The sequence below is a fragment of the Solea senegalensis genome, linkage group LG4 (genome assembly GCF_019176455.1).
Source record: "Solea senegalensis isolate Sse05_10M linkage group LG4, IFAPA_SoseM_1, whole genome shotgun sequence".
NCBI classification, from domain to species: Eukaryota; Metazoa; Chordata; class Actinopteri; order Pleuronectiformes; family Soleidae; genus Solea; species Solea senegalensis.
In genome coordinates this window covers 23,053,036-23,071,471 of record NC_058024.1, presented here as the reverse complement: position 1 = coordinate 23,071,471, position 18,436 = coordinate 23,053,036, and the positions used below count along the sequence as shown (strand labels likewise).

The 18,436-nt window shown below is 42.9% G+C and overlaps 1 protein-coding gene across 2 annotated transcripts; it reads right to left on the bottom strand.

The window, feature by feature from the left end:
• Positions 1–633: 633 nt before the first annotated feature.
• epha2a (eph receptor A2 a) lies at positions 634–14,050 on the bottom strand. 2 transcript variants are annotated; one of them, XM_044024625.1, is made up of 17 exons: positions 13,859–14,050; positions 12,585–12,652; positions 10,593–11,229; positions 6,801–6,956; positions 6,367–6,699; positions 5,364–5,491; positions 5,076–5,253; positions 4,878–4,980; positions 4,576–4,628; positions 4,365–4,490; positions 4,086–4,271; positions 3,934–3,995; positions 3,623–3,832; positions 3,307–3,456; positions 2,862–3,055; positions 1,797–1,952; positions 634–1,462 (listed from the first exon to the last, which is right to left on the bottom strand). In XM_044024625.1, the coding sequence occupies exons 1-17, from the start codon at positions 13,932–13,934 to the stop codon at positions 1,354–1,356; spliced, it is 2,925 nt and encodes a 974-aa protein (XP_043880560.1). In that variant the 5' UTR covers positions 13,935–14,050; the 3' UTR covers positions 634–1,353. The 2 variants fall into 2 exon arrangements, with proteins under 2 accessions (XP_043880560.1, XP_043880559.1); XM_044024624.1 differs by having other exon boundaries at positions 3,934–4,271.
• Between the last annotated feature and the right edge of the window lie 4,386 nt (positions 14,051–18,436).

Sequence of the window (18,436 nt, the reverse complement as noted above, 5' to 3'; positions counted from 1 at the left end):
TACTCAGTGCATTTTATTATAGAGATTGCCAGACGTTTATGCTCTTTGGGTGCTTTTTAGTTGTAAAGATGTTTTCTTCAGTATTGGAGAAACTGAAGTTTGAGATGACAATTTAATAATTTGAATAATAACAACGTTAAGGAAGGGAACGCCTAAGTTAGTATGATTCATCCTCTGTTGACTGTGGTTCCATCCTTCCATTTATTATTAATGCCACTCATCCTCCAGAAGCACGAGATACACACGGGTAGACGATGTCTAATTGATATTTTTCTACCAGATTGTTGTGATTGTCACTTGATTTACAATAATAGTTTGAAGTTCAACAGTCACCGTGTTACAGAATTTAAATGTGACGAGTTATAAGGATGTATTCTTAGTTGAGGATGAGAAATGAAGGATTTACTTTGCTCATAATAACATTTTTACAATATTTTACTGTCAGTGAATAATCCTGACCCTGTGTAAGAAATGCTGCACAAGGTGTAATCCTAATTTGCAGCTTTTGTGATTTGTTGAAGAGCCCCATCACAGAGAGACACAAACAACCATTTACTCAAACAATCACTAATCCGTGTGTCTTTGAAGTGGAGAAGTTGGAACATGAATAAACAAATACAAGCCGACGACTGCTGAGTGTAAGAGAGTGATCCAGTCACAGGCAACTCTGACTTTATTCAGACACAAAAATACATCACCTGGCAAACATGCGCCAGATTACAGTTATCTCTCATGTAACAAATATCATAAATATAAAATAAATATTAAATAAAAATTGACTTTTTTTTTTTTTTAAGTATTAAGACATGGAGTAAACAGACAAAATGATTTGAGGAAATGCATCATGTGATACAGAGATTAACACGAAGAATGTGTGATCTTTTGCCCTGAGTGGAAAAGTTATACAAAATTAAAAAAAAAAAAGTCTCATCATTGTTTGACAAAAGAGAAGCAAAACAAACTGAATAAATGATCCAGATGTAGTGAGTGCTTGGAAGAAACGAGCTCTTAATCATTAAGAGCCTTCATTATTTCAGTCATTCCGTAAATACAGAGCCAAGCACTCTCGCGACGCCTCACTACATCTCATAATTATTTTTACATAAAGATAATTTATTTCTCGACTCTTATCATAAAGTACATAAGTGTTGTATTTATTTTTTTTAATCTCAGTCCATTCTGAGTGGCTTGAAGTGTCCTCTCCTCTTCAGTCGTGCCACACTGTGCCACTGACAAAATAAAAGCCCTGCAGCGTAGCTTTGGCCCACTTCAGTCCTCCAGTCTCCAGGAGTGAAATGGCGTCGTCAGTCAGTGCATTTTAATTCGGAGGAATGTTTTTCTTTGTTTCATTTATCACACTGCAAACACGCTGAGTGAGCTGGTCTCATCTTTCAGGCCCAGAATGCTGTAGGCGATCCTCTTCATGTGACCAGGCAGTCGCACACCAATGTTCCTGACGTCTCTGAAAAGAACAGACAAATTGACTATGAGGATTACGGAGTAACTCATAAAACGCTAAGCTGTAAAAGTAATTGATGTAATAGTTCAATGGTGTGGCTTAAAATGGTCAGTCTATAGTTTTAATTGCCTGAATAAGAGATGGATGTGAGGCTGTGAACGTTGCACTAGAAGTTATGAGAGTAAAGACTGAGAGGAATGTTCTGGCCAAAGGCGGAGTGGATTATTGCTGCAGCACAAACTCAATACGTTCTCTGTGTTGATATAAAAATGTGGAGCGGTGCCAGATGCATTGGTGCGGCATAGCACAGTTGCACCCCAGTCATGTGTGCACTTACTCGGGCCTCAGCGCCAGCACCTGCTCCATGCTCGTGATCCCGGCGCGAGTGAAGCTCTCGTTGTACTGGCCCATTTTGATGGACTCCAGCCATTCGGGCACCGACCGGAACATGGTGCTGTCACAGCCGCTGGTGCTCGGCAGGCGGATGGACACGCTGCGTGGAAATAATGTACACATAGGATTACTCATTATCATTTACGGGCTACTTTATTTACACTAAGAGCATGTGATGTTTGGACAGGAGAAATCCTGTTTTACTGCAGATCATATAATCATTCTACCGAACATCTCATTTACTGAGACGAACACTCCTCTGGTTAATGAACAAATGCAAAAGGAACACTTTTATTATTAATATTATTATTGTTATTTGTTTAGTTTAGTGTAGTTTGCATGTTCTCCCCGCGTGTGCGTGGGTTTTCGCCGGGTTCTCCGCTTTCGTCCCAAACATGCAATATGGGGATTAGGTAAATTGGACACTCTAAAGTGACCATAGCTGAGATTGTGAGAGTGGGTGGTTGTTTGTTTCTATCCATGTGTCCCTGTGATGACCTGTCGCCCCGTGTCAGCTGAGATTGGCACAGCTCCCCCCGGGACCCTCATGTGGAGGATAAAGCGGTAGAAGATGGATGGATGGATGGTTGGTTTGTTTAGGGAGCGATAAGCTGTGTACATAAACATGTAAAATGTCTTTGAACAGCATCTCGTCTGGCGGCATATTTATATCTAATCTGTTTTTGACAGATAGCCAAGAGAGACTGTTTCTACAGCATTTGATCTACAATCACAGCACAAGTAGCAGCAGCAGCAGTAGTGAGAGCAGTAATAAGTGTTAAAGCAAGTGCTTTTCAAAGAAGGGGCCGTGTTCAGGAGTAATTATTGGTCAGGAACAGTTGGCAGGCGACCAACAAGTCAACAATAGTCTCAAATATAAAACCCCATTCAGATTAAATAAACAAGATTTGATATGGCGACGAGTGTGTTTCCCCTGCTGGTTCTCTGAAACACATGTGGTTGCTCTATAGTCAGTTTTAATTTGTAGTGACAAGAGCAGCATTCATACCGTGGATCAAAGTCAGCAATGGTTTTCAAAGACTCTGGGCTTTGGAGCAGTTTGTCCAGAATGTTGACGATGTCTGTGAAGCGAGGCCGCTTGGAGCGATCGTGCAGCCAACACTGGAGCATGAGCTGGTAGGTGGTGGACGGACAGTCCATCGGAGCGGGGAGCCTGAAGCCCTCGTTGATGGCCTTCATGACCTGAGGAAGACACAGGATTTAACGTATGTTTGTTTACGGTTGAAGAGGCGACTGTGCAAAAATATGCTGCATTTGCATGTTGATGTTGACGGTAAATTTAAAGAGGGTGGTGGGAAACGGGCACGTTTCAATCACCACCACCTCAGTGGTGATATACAATGACGCTTGATCTACACAGTCCAAAACAATCCCTCAACTCAAGCACAAGAGGTGGAAAGAGGTCGCGGCAGATGAAACGTAAATAGCAGTACCTCATGGTTGCTCATGTCCCAGTAGGGCCGCTCTCCAAATGCCATGACCTCCCACATGACGATGCCAAAGCTCCACACGTCGCTGGCTGATGTGAATTTCCTGTATGCGATGGCCTCGGGGGCAGTCCAGCGGATGGGGATTTTACCTCCCTGACAGGGGAGACAAATTAACAAGCCGTGAGTGGAATGAAAACACAAGGTGCCGAAAGACTGGCGGACACTCGAGAGTAAAAAATATCATAAACAAGCCGAGCTTGGTTACTGGAGAGAACAAAAACACAAGGTTTCTTCTCTGTTGCTGCGAACTGAGACTCACTCTGGTCGTGTAGGTGCCCTCGGCGTCATCCTCCAGCACGCGCGATAGACCAAAATCCGACACTTTACACTCCAGGTTGCAGTTGACCAGAACATTCCTCGCTGCCAGGTCACGGTGGACGTAGCTCATGTCAGAGAGATATTTCATCCCAGCAGCGATCCCCCGCAGCATTCCTACCAGCTGGTACGAAGGAATCTCTCCATCACGGTCCTAAAGAGAACAAACAAAATGCATCCACTGATTAAAACCGTTTCCCTTGTACCTTAAACCCAAATATTTGTAATTTATTGCTTCCATCTTCGAGAACCTACCTTCAGATATGTGTCTAGAGCGCCGTTCTCCATGTATTCAGTCACTATCATCACGTGCTTGACTGGAAAAGGAAACGGTAAAAAAAGGTTTAGTGAAAAGCAAACATTGGTACGTGTGTGAATCACACCGTTTGACTCATGTCTTGACTCACATTTTGTGACAACTCCCTCCAGGCGAATGATGTTCGGGTGTGAGAATTGCCCCATGATGCTGGCCTCGCTCAAGAAGTCTTGCCTCTGTTTCTCCGAGTAGCCCAGCTTCAGCGTCTTGATCGCAACGGCCACCTCTCCTCGCCCCGGAGTCTTCATCGCGCCGCGGAACACTTCCCCAAACTCTCCTGATGAGCACACGCACATCGGTGGAACGTCAGAAACAGTCGATCCCGCCGCGATTTCACACGCCGGAAGGTAAATGGTGTCGAGTCACTTACCGACACCGATGACTTTTTGTTTGCTGATAGAATTCTGGTCAATTTCCGTGACGAACTTTTGGATGGCAATGTTCGGGTCCTCGTACATGTGCGGGTCGACGTAGGTCTTCAGAGGCTTCAGCTGATCTAGGGAGCGAATAATGGCCCAAATATTAGACGGAATAACACCAGTATATAACGCTGAGTAATCATTGCTGTGTTGTTTTCTTACCTGTTGAAAAGTACGGATCCTCTGGTCCTCTCCTGATGTGCAAGCTCAGTCTCCTGAGAGGGAAACAACACAATCACTAAACAGGATGTAGACTGGATTTGTAGTAATTGCATGTTCGTCCCAGCTAAAAGAGACCAAAGCTGTATTCAATAACAGCATAGGCTATTACTCATAAACCCCTCAAAGATGTCAGCTCTGTGTACGGGTAATTAACTCCAGCCTGTGGCGCGTAATAACACAGTCTGCATGGTTTGTAGATAACATTTATCTGAATGACACAGTCGTCCAATGTGGATACCCACCGTTTACGGAGTAGCAGGACGGCCACCGCGACAAGCAGGATGACGGCTACCCCGACGACAGCTGCCATCACCATGGTGGAGTTGCTCTGGATCTGAGACTCGGCTGCACAAAACCACAGACACAATTACTGAAGTAAGTATGTGAAATAAAAGTTTACGCGGGGGACAGGAGGCTTTGTGCACATGTTCGTGTCGTACCTAGTGGTGAAGTGTGGAACTCGTACTCCGCGCTGTAGCTGCCGGGGTTGCCTTCAGCACTCAGTGCCTGAACCCTGAACAGATATGTAGTGTTTGGCGTGAGGTCGTTGATCTGGACCGAGCTTTTCTCCAAAATCAGGACCGTGAAGGTGGTCACGTCGCGCTCGCCGTCACCGTCCTGTGGGGAGGAAACAGACAGTGGGTGGATTAGTACGGTTTATAACGTGAGCAGAAATATCTTCTTGAAAGTGTCTTTCAACAAAGGAGCACAAAGACCATCTGTCTTACTTTTTTGCGGTACATGAGCTCGTAGCGGTGATTGATGTGGGCCGGAGGTCTGCGAGACAGGGACCAGGACAGAGACAGACTGGTGGGGCTGCGATCATCCAGATGGATCAACGTCACCTTGGGGGGATCTAACAGTCGGCGAGAGGCAGAAAAGCAAAATAACGGTTAGGGACTAATCACTGTCTTTTGGAAATGAAAGCCTGTGGGATTCAGCAGGTCACATTGTTGGATAACAAACTCTATAGAGTTCTGTATCTGACTTATTGACATTGAAACAAATAATACATGAAATCATTTTAATTTAAATTTAATACGAATTTAATAAGAACACGCAAAATCTGATGTTTTTTTGTTTTTTTTTAATAAAACGTTTTGTTTTTCTTCATTTTAAATTGTTAATACACTAATAATAATTGTTAATACACTACTTTAACATGCAGTTAATTTGTAATTCAAAAAAATAGATATTGAAAGTTATTCTGGGAAAATGGGCAAAAGCACTTAATCATTTCTGGCCTTTTTTATGATTAAAATAAGCAAAACAAAAGTCCAGACGGACATGTTGAGGCTTAGGTTTTAAAGGCTTAAATTAAAAAAAACTATTACTACTGTTAAATAAAGACAAAAAAAAATCCTTGCGTCATACACCACAGCTGTAATCTATAAGTCACACTTGAATCACAGTCATTCTCACACCAAGGTGGTCCATTTAAATAGCACTCCACCTCCTCACTCACTCCATTGCTTCACCCATGCTGCCTCACACTGCTGCCGGCAAAGCTTTGCTGCCACTACCCCAGGCTCAAAAGTTTAAAATAGTTTTTCAGTGTCTTGCTTGGGCTCGCTCCTGTAAGGGAGTTTCCTGCACGGTGCTCCCCGTGTGGCTTAGAATGCTGCTTGGCCAATCCAGGAAGCAGTATTTCCTTTTGTTGCAATACATGGTGTAATCATAATGAGAGTGATCAAAGTAAAAAGAGACAGGAAGAAGAAAAAAAACCCTCACCTGTATAATCCAGAGCAGTGGTGATGGCTGCTGTGCGCCTCTCAGTGCTGTACTGTGACACGCCGCTGTGAGCCTCCACGGTGAACGTGTAGTTCAGGTGAGAGTCGAGGTCGGTGGCGACGACCGTCGTGTCCTGCAGGTCTGCAGGGCCGGGCTCGAAGTGAATCTTCTCGCCACAGGGGACGCACGAGGCTCCGCCGCAGTGCTCGCATACCACGCTGTAGGTGAGGTCACTGCGGCCCCCGGTCACCAGCGGTGGGCTCCAGAACAGCTGCAGCCTGCCGTCTCCTGACAGGGTGGTGGAGGTCAGCTCACGAGGGGCGCCGGGTGGAGCTTGGGGAGGGAAGTGGATGAAAGGACAGTTAGCTTGTTCCTCCAGACCGAGAGTAAAAGTTGACCTTTTCAAGTGATAAGTCAGCGAGTTGGGTCGTTACCAGAGCAGGGAGATGTTGGCGGGTCTGACGGGGAGCGGAAGAAACCCTCCTTACATTGACATTCAGAGGCGGCGGCCGCGGAGGGCTCGGTATTGTCGGGGCAAAGCTGACACAACTCGCTCGATATAGATGGCTTGAAGTAGCCTGGCTTGCATGCTGTGTGCAAGGGGAAAAAAGAAGGTGTGTGTGTTAGTTTAAGCATGACATGTATGTGAATAACTGTGGAACATACAAACACAGGAAGGAATGACCGATCATAATGCAAACAATGAAGCTGTCTCTGTAATACCAGCTCTTTACACCCAACAGGAAGCTTTTGTTGTGACTAACCTATAATCACAGAGTCTTTGTATCCAGAGGAATGAGAAGGGATTTCCCTGACGATCTGCCTGCACTTGCCTCTTCTTTCTTTTCTTTTTTTTTTTTTTGCTCGGAGGCCTAATCTCAGGTCACATTGCTAGTGTCAACCGGATGAACGCCGCGCATTCAATCCGTCAGGTGATCTGATCTGCCTTTCCCCCCGGTGGTGAACTCACACTCGGCTCTTATTCCCCGACAGATAATATTTGTGTTTTCGCCAAAGGAAACGGCAACTCTGGCGGAGTGTTGGGACATTTCAGTGTGCAGATGAACAGCCTTCCAGGGCGTGAGAGGTTAATGAATGTGCAGACTGGACAGAAACCAGGATGCAAGAGCTGCAAGTCACTTTGAGACTGACGTTTCCTCCCATTCTTCCTTCCTTCCTCTAACACCCCCCCGACCCCAGTTGCAAATTACAGAATGGAAGGTTGAACATAATCAGGCGGGAGTAAAAGCTGATGGAGACACGTAGGAATTTCCCTGTGTTTCTGAGTGAAGAAAACTTTTTTAAACAAGTGGATCCTATGAATGATCTTGTGTCTCTGCTTTCATTTTGTTGTCTCCCTAGGGAGCAGGCCTTTCATGTGGCTCCCGTGCTGGTGGCCACGGGAAAAGGGTCGAGTGAACCCTGGATCGAAGACGTGGTCGCGTTACTTTCGCCACCAAGGCAGAAGGACCTTTGCACTCTGAGCAGCAGCAGGTTTGAGTCTGAGTAGGAGGGATGGCAATGAATAGATGGATGGGGGGATGGGGGTAAAGGTCTGGAACTCCAACAGAAGTTCTCCCGGGGGAGTCACTTGGCGACAGTGGGGGTGTAGCTGAGGTCTTTTCGCATAAGAAAAGGGGGCCAGCCCATTTCATCTTGAGCTGGAGCAGCAGGACCTCTGTCACGTAGCAAAGAAACTGCAGCCCTATTCATCCATTGTCTCAGAGATTGGACAGAGTGGTGCCATAAATATGTTGTATCCCTCATTATGCTGCTCGCACATGGCAGCAGGTGTGCAAGGCATAAAAACAAACACTGTCACATTACAACTATTTTTAAAAAGAATAAATATTATACCTGGTTGGGAATTTTGTTAATCTTCAAGTCTTAAGTGTTTGTGAATTCACTTGTTGACGCTTATGATTGTCCCCGCATTCTTTGACACACACACACATGTGAAAAGGACTTGTGTTCCGCACCGGTGCATCTGTTAATTGAATCTGTTTTTTGCTCTTTGTGTCGGCCCATTGTTCTAATGAGTGGGAACACGGATTAGGCAGCTCGTTGCGTGTGTTAACAACCGGATGAAAGAGCAAAGGGGAGGCAAAGCGGGGCATGTCATTGGATAACAGCTGTCCCGTTGCTCCACTAATCCTCTTGACTAAATTACACTCCACACCTAACTAAGCAGCCATGAAAGTAACCAGCCTCATGCGCCAACTGTCGACTCATTCCCCACCCTGTGACTCCATCCAAGGACAACCTGCTTATTTGTGTCAGTCAGCATTCCTCCTCATCTCACTTTACTTCCTGTTCCCACAACAGTTGGGCTCTCCTGTGGAATCTGCTCGCAGGCCACGAGCCTCTGAGGACTCACTTTCTACACTCATCATCAAAAAAGAAGTGGCCTTCACAGGAGAAGCCTCACTATTGTGTTTTACTTTTGTAATAAAACACACTTCCTGCATCCTAATAATGAGGTCATTCCTCCCAGAGTTTGGAATCACAGTCAAATATTTCCCATCCTCCTCTGAAGAGTTGGGCTTTTATTCCGCCATTTGTCATGAGCTTAAAAGCCTGAAACATTCCTCTGCCTCGACTTCCTCACGATTGTTTTCACTCCTTCAAACACAGCACTTATCTATTTAAAGATACTGTATGTAGGCGATCAAGAAAAAGGTGGAAAAAAAAGCTGTTTTATTTAGATTGACTGGAACCAAAAAGAAGAAATCGCTAACATTTAAAAAGGTGAGACAACCAATTAAGGAAATAGCTGTTGATAAATGTTCTCAACGACTTTAGTCACAATTCCTGTAATCTTCTCATCCACAGCGGCAAATACCAAGAGGACCAACTCAGCCAGTCAAGGTGACTTGGACCATCGGGAGTCATAAACCGCAGCCTGACTCACTAACCTCCGAGAGGTGTGCCGGGCCTCTTCCCTGTAATCTGTGGTTTCGGTTGCCCCTGGCAACGGACACAAAACAAATACTTGGAGGTAGAAGACGCCACTCAGGTAGTCATTCTGTCACATTCACACGGCCCTTCCTTTTACTCAATCAGTGATAAAGGTTGACGCCAGGGCGAAAGAATTCCTTTCAGAAATCCCCTCGGCAAACTGTGTCCTTCCTCCCTCCTTCCTCTTCTCTCTCTCTCTCTCCTCCCACGTTTCCTCCAGACAGTTCGACACACACCACACCCCAGAATGCCAACACATTGCCAACAACACAAACAGCAGGAGCGCATACAGTATAGTATGAACACGACGGCCATAGCGTCTGATGTACACATCTATTATTTTGTTGTTGTGTTTAGTTTTGTAAATTGACCGTGGATAAGTTTTCACAGGTTTTCTTCAGGACTCTACATACTACACATTTTTTGCATACTTCACCCAATTCAGGGTGTCACTCACTCATGTGTGAGGATGGAAGCACTAAAGCTCAACTCAGTCTTGTGTATTCCCGACAATTTTCATGTCTTTTTAGTTGGATTTGTTAAAAACCCCTGTCCAGAGTAGCCAACAACCAAAAGAAAATCTAATTTATTGAGTAAAGTTAGTGTAAACTTCAACACTGGAAGCCTCCAAATGAGCAATTGTATCTTCAACTTTTGTGTGACAATAGTATCCACCACATCTGTCTGTGTTTAAATTCTTATTAAACCCTGTATTGCGTATGAACATCGCTGAGATTTTTTCACAGAACAGAGTCAAAGTCCAGGTTTGGGACTCATACTGTACATTATCATCTCTAATTATCGGCCTATCCATAAAACCCGTGTCTCAGCCCAGCCCCATTCCTGAGTCCTGACAAAAAGACAGTGGAAAGAATGTGCACTTGGCAAACAGGTGAAGAGATGATGAGGCACTGGTGGGGAGGCTTTTTATAAATATATCCCGTATCACATGAAGCAATACGGTTTGTGGTTACCTCTAAATCAAAAACAAAACAAACAGGTTTAAACACCTTGGCCAGTCCTTCCTTTTTTTTTCCCATGCTCAGTCCTGCTGTACCTGACCCGTTTCAAAACAGATAAGGAGTGTGTTTTTTCTTCTTCTTCTAGCAGGCCTCCCAAACAAACCAAACACAATTAACATTCCGATGCATTCATTTCTCACACACTGGTTGAAATTGTTTAGTTTGCTGCGACACACACACACACACACACACGGCAACACAAACACGTCTCAGTTGAGTGAATGGCATATTTCTGGCAGTGCTTACCTTGGCAGGAGTCTCCAGTGGTTTCATAGCCTGAGAGACACTGGCACTGACCCACAGGAACCACCCATTCACCCTCCGCCGTGCAGTAAATGCGCGGGGTGGCCTGACTGATGGCATTCTCCACGCACACTCCCTCCACCTCCCTGAGGGCATCTGCCACCGTCTCCGGGAAGGCCGCCAAGCTCTGCACCGTGGCCGGGCACTTCTTGTAATAAACTCTTACTGAAAGCAGCGCCACACAAGCGCCCATGTCCTGGAACGCCAGGTAGAAGCCCTTCCTGGACAGAGGCCCCACGGTCCTTGTTTCCACGTTGACCTTTGTCACGCGGCCCCGCGTGACCTCGTCGGGCGCGATGGTGGCCACTTTGCGGAACTGCCCTTTGCGGAAGTTGGTGCCCACGTCATCGTCGGCCTCTGAGATGAAGAGGTTGAAGGTTTCTTTGCAGGCGACGGAGGCGCCGTCGAACGTGTTGCAGTCTCGCACGACAAACTTGAGCTCCACGGAGACGCGCGGCGACCCCGTGTGCCGCTGAATGAATGTCGTACGCAACCAATTTTCCTGTTCGGTCGAATCTATGCTACAAACGGTGTAGGTGTAGAAAAGTGAGCCGTTCACCACTGTCTGTACAATCTCCCACTGTAGGAAAGACAAAGACAAGAGAGGAGAGGGATCAGTTTCAGGGCGCATAAGTCACTGTGAACAAACTACAATAATGAAAGGAGACGAGGCATTTTTAAATGAAATAAGTACAGGCTTCAGAGCCTTTGTTCCTTCCCAAGAAGAACCAGTTTCATTGATGAGACATCGCGTCTTTCATGGTGAGCAAGAAGCTCATAAAGCACAGAAGTGAGCCGCAGCTTTTTTTTCCCTTCTTTTCCCACATATTAAGGTTACTGGCCCGGACATGTGCTGCGCTCACGACGTGTGTGGTTTTCCATTGACACACTAGGGTGCATGTGTGAGTAAGACACATGTAAACCCAACAAATGCTACTGTAAAACACCAGCTAACCTTTATTTACGACAAGTTAATTTAACTTTTTCCACTGCCGGGGCATCTGAGTCGAATTAAGGCATTTTAAAAGAGGGAAGCAATGGCAGGCAGAAAGATTAAAAGGCGCCATTTAACATTAAAACCTAACACCTCATGTGTTAGTAGTCGTGTATATTTCAGGGACTAAATCAGTGCTTAAATGTAACTTTTTTTATGGAAAAGAAAAGCACATGTAATTGGGTTAATTCCCGTTATCTCTATCTCCATGTTCACTGAGGCCCACTGAAGACCACATTTTTGCAAATAATCATCGCGAGGAGGAATTAAAAAAGTGTGAGAAAGCCGGAATCTGAACAAAGCCCAGTTTGAAAGACAACGGGAAATCCTGTATCGGCTTCAGATCTCCAAGAAAATGTTGCACAAGAAATGTGTCCCGCACGGTGGAAGTGGCCATGTCCTGTTCCTTTTTTTAGACGGAAAGCCACTGAACTATAGATAGAGGGATGGTTCTCCACATAGGGACCATTCTCCTTTTTCCTTTTAACTCATGTCCTCCCACTGCACACACACCACTCCGCCACCGATAGTCTCTAAAGTTCAGAGAGGAAATCATCTTAAAAAGTTTTGTTTTATGGCTCTGCGTTTGGAATGACAACGACGATTGTGTAAAAATGCACTCTGGCGCTATAAATTCAGATCGGTTTGGTTGATCCATGACATTTTAACGACATTCATAGCTTCTTTATGAAAGGGTAGCGTTAACATGAGACTGACGGAGCCCAGCCAAACCTCATCGAGCTGCCACTCATTCCATCACTACCAGAGAGAGCTTTTTTTAAGTGCACCGAATGAGCGGAAACGGTCTGTTATTGTCACTGAGCAGCATTTAAAAATCCTCATATGCTGCCAATTTAGCCGTTTGTCGTGTTGCAGAGAAGGACAGCTTGGAGTCTTGAACCTGAAGTCTTAAAAATGTCCGTTGAGGTATAAATACTCACCCCGTTCTCGTATGGCAACGTCAACCAGCCCAACTCTGATCCTGAAGCTCTCATATCCAGCAGCACTTCTGCAGAGGTGAACAGAAACACACACACGGCACAGTTTTAGCAAAATTCTAATATGTCACTGCACATTATTATCACCGCTGTAGTTAAATCATTAGATGAAAGTGTTATGTTGACGCCGTGCTCAAATCCTTTGCCTTGCTGTCAGGGGGCCAAATGTTTTATGGGGGGCACATGCCATGCTTTCACAGTATAATCGAGCATGTCGCTGAGATTCAGGACTTCAATGACCGTGTCCTCCAGGTCGAGCACACACGCCACCAACAGTGTATGAGAAAGGCGTGGGCAGTTTAATTGCCATGACAAGAGAAATACATGAATCCATACCACGAAAAAAAAAGAAGAAAAGTCAGGACATGTTCAGACATCTAACAGGTGTCTGGTGACCAAAGGCCGGGAAGTTCATTTTCATAAAAAGGAGATTAAAAGGGTTAAAGAATGTGTGATTTATATGATGGTTTTTTTTGTTGTGGCTTATGATGGTTTTATGAACACCCAGCTTACAGCTCTTGACTTAACGAAATGATCCCACTTCTCAGTTGCGCTCCCCACTTTTGAACTGCCCTTTCAGGAAGGCATTTTAGATTCACACACGCACACAGATACACAAACGAAGGGCAACAACGAGTGCATTTAAATAGTTGTATTACGATTGTTAAGTGGAATGTTATTGCCTGTAATTGAAGACTTCCACTTTTAGTGTCTTTGACTGTTAGAGTTAAGATAGAGAGGGAAAGAAAGAAAGAAAGAAAGAAAAGTTCTTCATCTCAAACATGTAATGGTTATTCATTTGTTTATTTAAAGGCATGTTATTACTGTATTACTATTTTGTTGCGTATATATATATATATATACATATATATTAAAAAATTAGTTTATGTTAGAATAAACAAATAAAACTTAACTGTTAGTTTTGTATTTGTACTTTATGTCTTTTTAATTGTCTTGGACAATTAATTTGTTTAAACATAATTAATTTCAAATTTGACTACTAACAACACACACTTTATACAGTTTTAGGAGGAATAAAGGAACCAAAAACGTTGTACACATGAGGACTTTTTAGACAAAAAAAAAAGTGGAAGAATGTCATGAGCAGTAAAAGTTAAAGCAGGCATTTCCTGACTCATGAGGTGCGGTGAAGTTATACAAGCTCCTCCTCTCACTGCGTGTTTAAAATAAGAAAGAAAAGGAAAAAGTGTACTCACGCTCTTTGGACTGGAGGCTGAAAAACACTTGGTTTAAGAATAAAAAGAGGATGGAGCCGAGCCGACGGAGCTCCATGTTGCCACAGTTGTCTCAAAGGTGGAGGTTTAATATCCCACTGCTCCGTCTCCTTAGTCTCCGTCTGCGACACTCACGCTCTCACCCACTCACGCGCTCACTCACTCGCTCACTGCACCTCTCCGAATACTTCACTCTACCGGCTGAGTGAGCACGAGCCCATTCAGAAACAGGTGGCGTCATCGCCCCGCCCCTCCGCCCTTTGGAATGGGGAAGTTGGCCAAATATGGCAACCAAAGGAGGCGGGGCTAAAGCTGCCTAACCGCACCTGTTTCATTGAGAATAAAGTTCCTTCATAAATCCTTCATAAATCTTATCAATTATCCAATCGATTAAAACAATAATTAGCTATTTAATTCAATTACAAATTGTAGGAAGTAAAGAGATTTTACTGAAGGTTTATTCATCAGGAAACACATTAATCAATAATAAAGTAGTTAATAGAGTCCAAACCTCAGATCTACCTCAATACTTCAGCTCTGCATCTTATGTAAATTATTTTTACACAATTACATTTTTCTATTCTATTTCCATTCTGACTGGTAATTGCAGTGATTTAACCACTGCTTTCATATTGTCTCCATTTACTTCCCATTGCAACCTATGTAAATACAATTACTTTATATTTTTATATCTGATTCTCATATTTATATTTTTTTATTCTTACAAATAAAAGCCATCTTCTGTTTGTAAATGTGTACAAAGTTGCTCTGCGTGCCTTAAATTGCCCCAAAAATATTAATAGATAAGTAGATAGATAGATAGATTAAATTAAATTATCCGTTTGTAACTAAGTTATATTAAAACTTTAAAGTTAGTCAGCAAAAACAAAGCAAAGTGCAAAAAATGGCTGTTAAATCTGTTTAAAATTACAAACGCCTAAAACACTCAACATTGTGTTGTAAGATTATGTCATTTTTTATGCCATATTTAAACTCTAGCAAACTATTGCATGGTTGATGTGTATCAAAAACATTAGTAAAAGTACTAATTACAATTGTCATATAAAAACAATATTTTCAGATTTTTCTATAACCCTACAGTAGTTTATTTACTCTCTACAAAACTGTATATTTTGAACATACAAAGTTAAAATGTGTTATTAAATGCTGACAGACCAATATGTGAAATGAAATGAAATTTGACTTTTGTACATGGAGTGTAAACAATACTAACAACTTAAACGCCAACTGCTTTGTGTTTAAATACACGTGCGTGGTGGGAAATGGCGATAATACAGTTCATATATGTCTTGAACGTGTTTTTAACTCAAAATGAAAGAGTGTTTAAGTTTTACAAGCTTTACTGACCATCTCCTGGGTATTTGCCTGAATTCTACCCTACTTTGCTCATCTAGGAACGTCTTTCCCACGATTGGTAAAGGAGGGGTCAAGTGAGGGGGGTGGTCTGGTATGAATATATGACTACTAATGAGGCTGTCCTCATAAAGAACCTTACAATTTGGGTATGAATATGTGGCCACAAAGAATATGTGACAATAGCATCACCTAGCAACTGTTATCTGGAGGAATTTCAGAGTCAAGTCTCTTCTCTCTGAAGCAGAGTGTACTTGGGGAGAAGAGCCCTCTCGGGCTGAGGGCCAAGCACACCCGGCTTCCCCGACAAAGAGCCCCAAACAAAATCAACTGGAGAGGCGGACATTGTCTTGTCCAATGTTATCATACATGGACATTAATCATACAACAGGCAGAATGAGCCATCCTGGTCATAAAAATAGATTAACAAGTTTAGTGTGGGCTGAGTTGCGACTTTGTGACCTTCAAACAACAATCACTTTAGTTATTTACACACAATAATTGCAGTTTAACCCTTTTATGACTATAATTATAATCAGACCGCCTAGATTGAATTGAATTTGATTTTATGGCTGTAGAATTGTCAAAACACGTTGAATGAGTGAGAGCTTCTGCCCCTTTTACTTTCAGTTTAAAGGAATAAAAGACAAAACACGGATTTGACTTTTTCAAGTTTATAACAAAATAGGAACTCTAAAATGACATAAACAAACAATTTCACATATACAATTTGAACTTTGAACTATTTTACATATGTACAAAAAATGTGTCAAGTTCCTGCCTGTTTTTGGAGTACATGTCCAGGTGTTTTTATTTTGTGTGTTACTCTCTAGCAGTGTTTCTCAATCCTGGTCCTGAGAACCCCTGCTCCAATGTCAATGTGTCATTACCAGGTTTTTACAGAGTTTTTTGAATTTTCTATATATCACAAACAGTCTAGGAGTTACGGTAATGAGAAGTTTGCACGCCAAATCCTGTCTGCGACTACATGATGGTCACAGAAGGGTTAATACAATGAGGCACATTCAAACATTGAAATGTTCACCTTTTAGAGAAAATCATTTAAAATCAAATTGTGGAATACAGTTATAGATGATCCATTTGCATTTCTTTTTTAAAAAACTTTAGGATATAGACAGATATGTCACACAGCAAAAAAAAAAGAAAGAAAACAAAACAAAAACAGGCAGAACAAGGTCATTAAACTAAGGAAGAGACAACATAGAAAAGAAACACTACTCAAATAAAGGTTTGGCCTGTGTATTTCAGTTGTAAAGGTACGTTGCAAATAAATATATTTTCTTCCTTTCCTTCCTAAGTTATTTATATTTAATTTTGTTCAGCTCTACATTTGTTTTTTTGTTTGTTTTTTCAGTATTAAATCATGAATTTGAGGTAGTTAATCTTAATGCATGAAGAAGTTACAGTTTAAGGATAATCCCCCACACACTGATGAAACTCTCCATATGTACTATGTACTAATATTGACTTAGCTGCACGAAATATTTACTATAGATCGAATGTAATTCTTAGAAGTAACCACATACAGTGTTTACTTTTTGTCTTTTCTAGAACATAAAAAAAATGCGACCTGTTTTTCAATCTCACAAAAATCCGCCTCCTCAAGAACCTAAAACGAGCCTCGCTTTCAATCAGTTTAAAACACTTTGTTTTGAGCGAGGACAGCCACTCGAGGTAAACTTCCTCCTGAAGCACTGGAGCAGCCCCCTGGTTTAATACACACTGGGCCACACTTAGGTGTTATTTTCAACTGTGTTAATGCTCAGACTGCTGAGAAGTGCTCGCTGTTGTCATACAGTTCTTGACAGTGTCAGAGGTCAACACCCTCCTCTAACACACACAAGTATGCAAATGCCTTTAACACACAATGCGGCCTCCCTTTTTATCCACCTAACAGAGCATGTGTCGTGCTGGAGAGTGGAGCCACCACGGCCTCACGGGCGCTCACCCTCTGGGGGCCCAAACACCCCGCCCTCCCTCACGTCCCGGGCTTCTGAGGGCAATGACAACACAAAGGTACTTCACACTGGGGGCTGGGCCTGAATTCTGTGGGTCAGTGAGCAGTGGCCAAAGCACCAACGCCCGTGTCATTCAGACCCTCATCCCCTCACACTCCCCCCACTTTCCTTACACTTTTTTGTGGTATCAGCAAACAGAGAGTTGGACCAACATTTGAAAGCACCAGGGAGTTTTTTTTTTGTGAACCCGCCGACACAGAAATGCCCCCACTGTTTCACAACAGTGAGACACCCCCGGAATCCTTGTTAAGAAATGATGGATTCACACCTTTGTGTGGACATTTCTGATGACAAACCATCAGTGGCTGCAGGAGGAACGCATGCACATCATTTAGTTAACACCGCGACACAAGAGAAATACACAAGAAAACGCCCCACTCAAAGCCAATTAATGTTATTCATCATAGCTTCTGTCAACAGTACGTTATTATGATAATTAGTAAGTCATGATTTACACAGTACCTTAATGGTAAAGTTAACGTCTTTGTATTTTACAAGTATAGTGGAGTTTAGTCGAACATTATTTTTATTACATGTTCTTTAAATGCTTTTACATTCATTCTTATTGTTGATTCATCCTCTGCCCAGTTGTTGCTGTTTATAAATGAGCAATAATGTCTCATTTGTCTCAACATGTGCTGTGTGTTTAGCCAAAGTCAATGAATCATCATCATTTTCAATCATAACGCATCTCGGTAGAAGAAGAAGAAGAAAAACAAAAAAAAAAAGCAAACACACAATATGTGTGTGGTCCTTGAGCTTATCTGACAACATAAAAAAAAACACACGAGACAAAAGCTGTGCTTCACAGACAAACACAATCACAGTGCGATGATAAATCTGTGAGATATCCCCGGCTCAACAATCACACCAGTGTTCACAAGCTCGAGGAACATTCGAGGTGAATTGTTCTCTTCGCTCCTGTACATGGGAACAAGAAGAAGAAGGACCTGGTTGATCCCGTGTGCTGATACGCTACTCAAATAAACCACAACAGAAACCAGGATTTGAAGTCATATCCTCTGCACGCCGAGGTTAATACAAGTACGGGACTTTCATGTCTTTCACCAAAACGTAGCTAAAACCACAGAATATAAAGTATCATTAAAAGTGTGCTATGATAACAAAAAACCAAAGACCCAGCTGT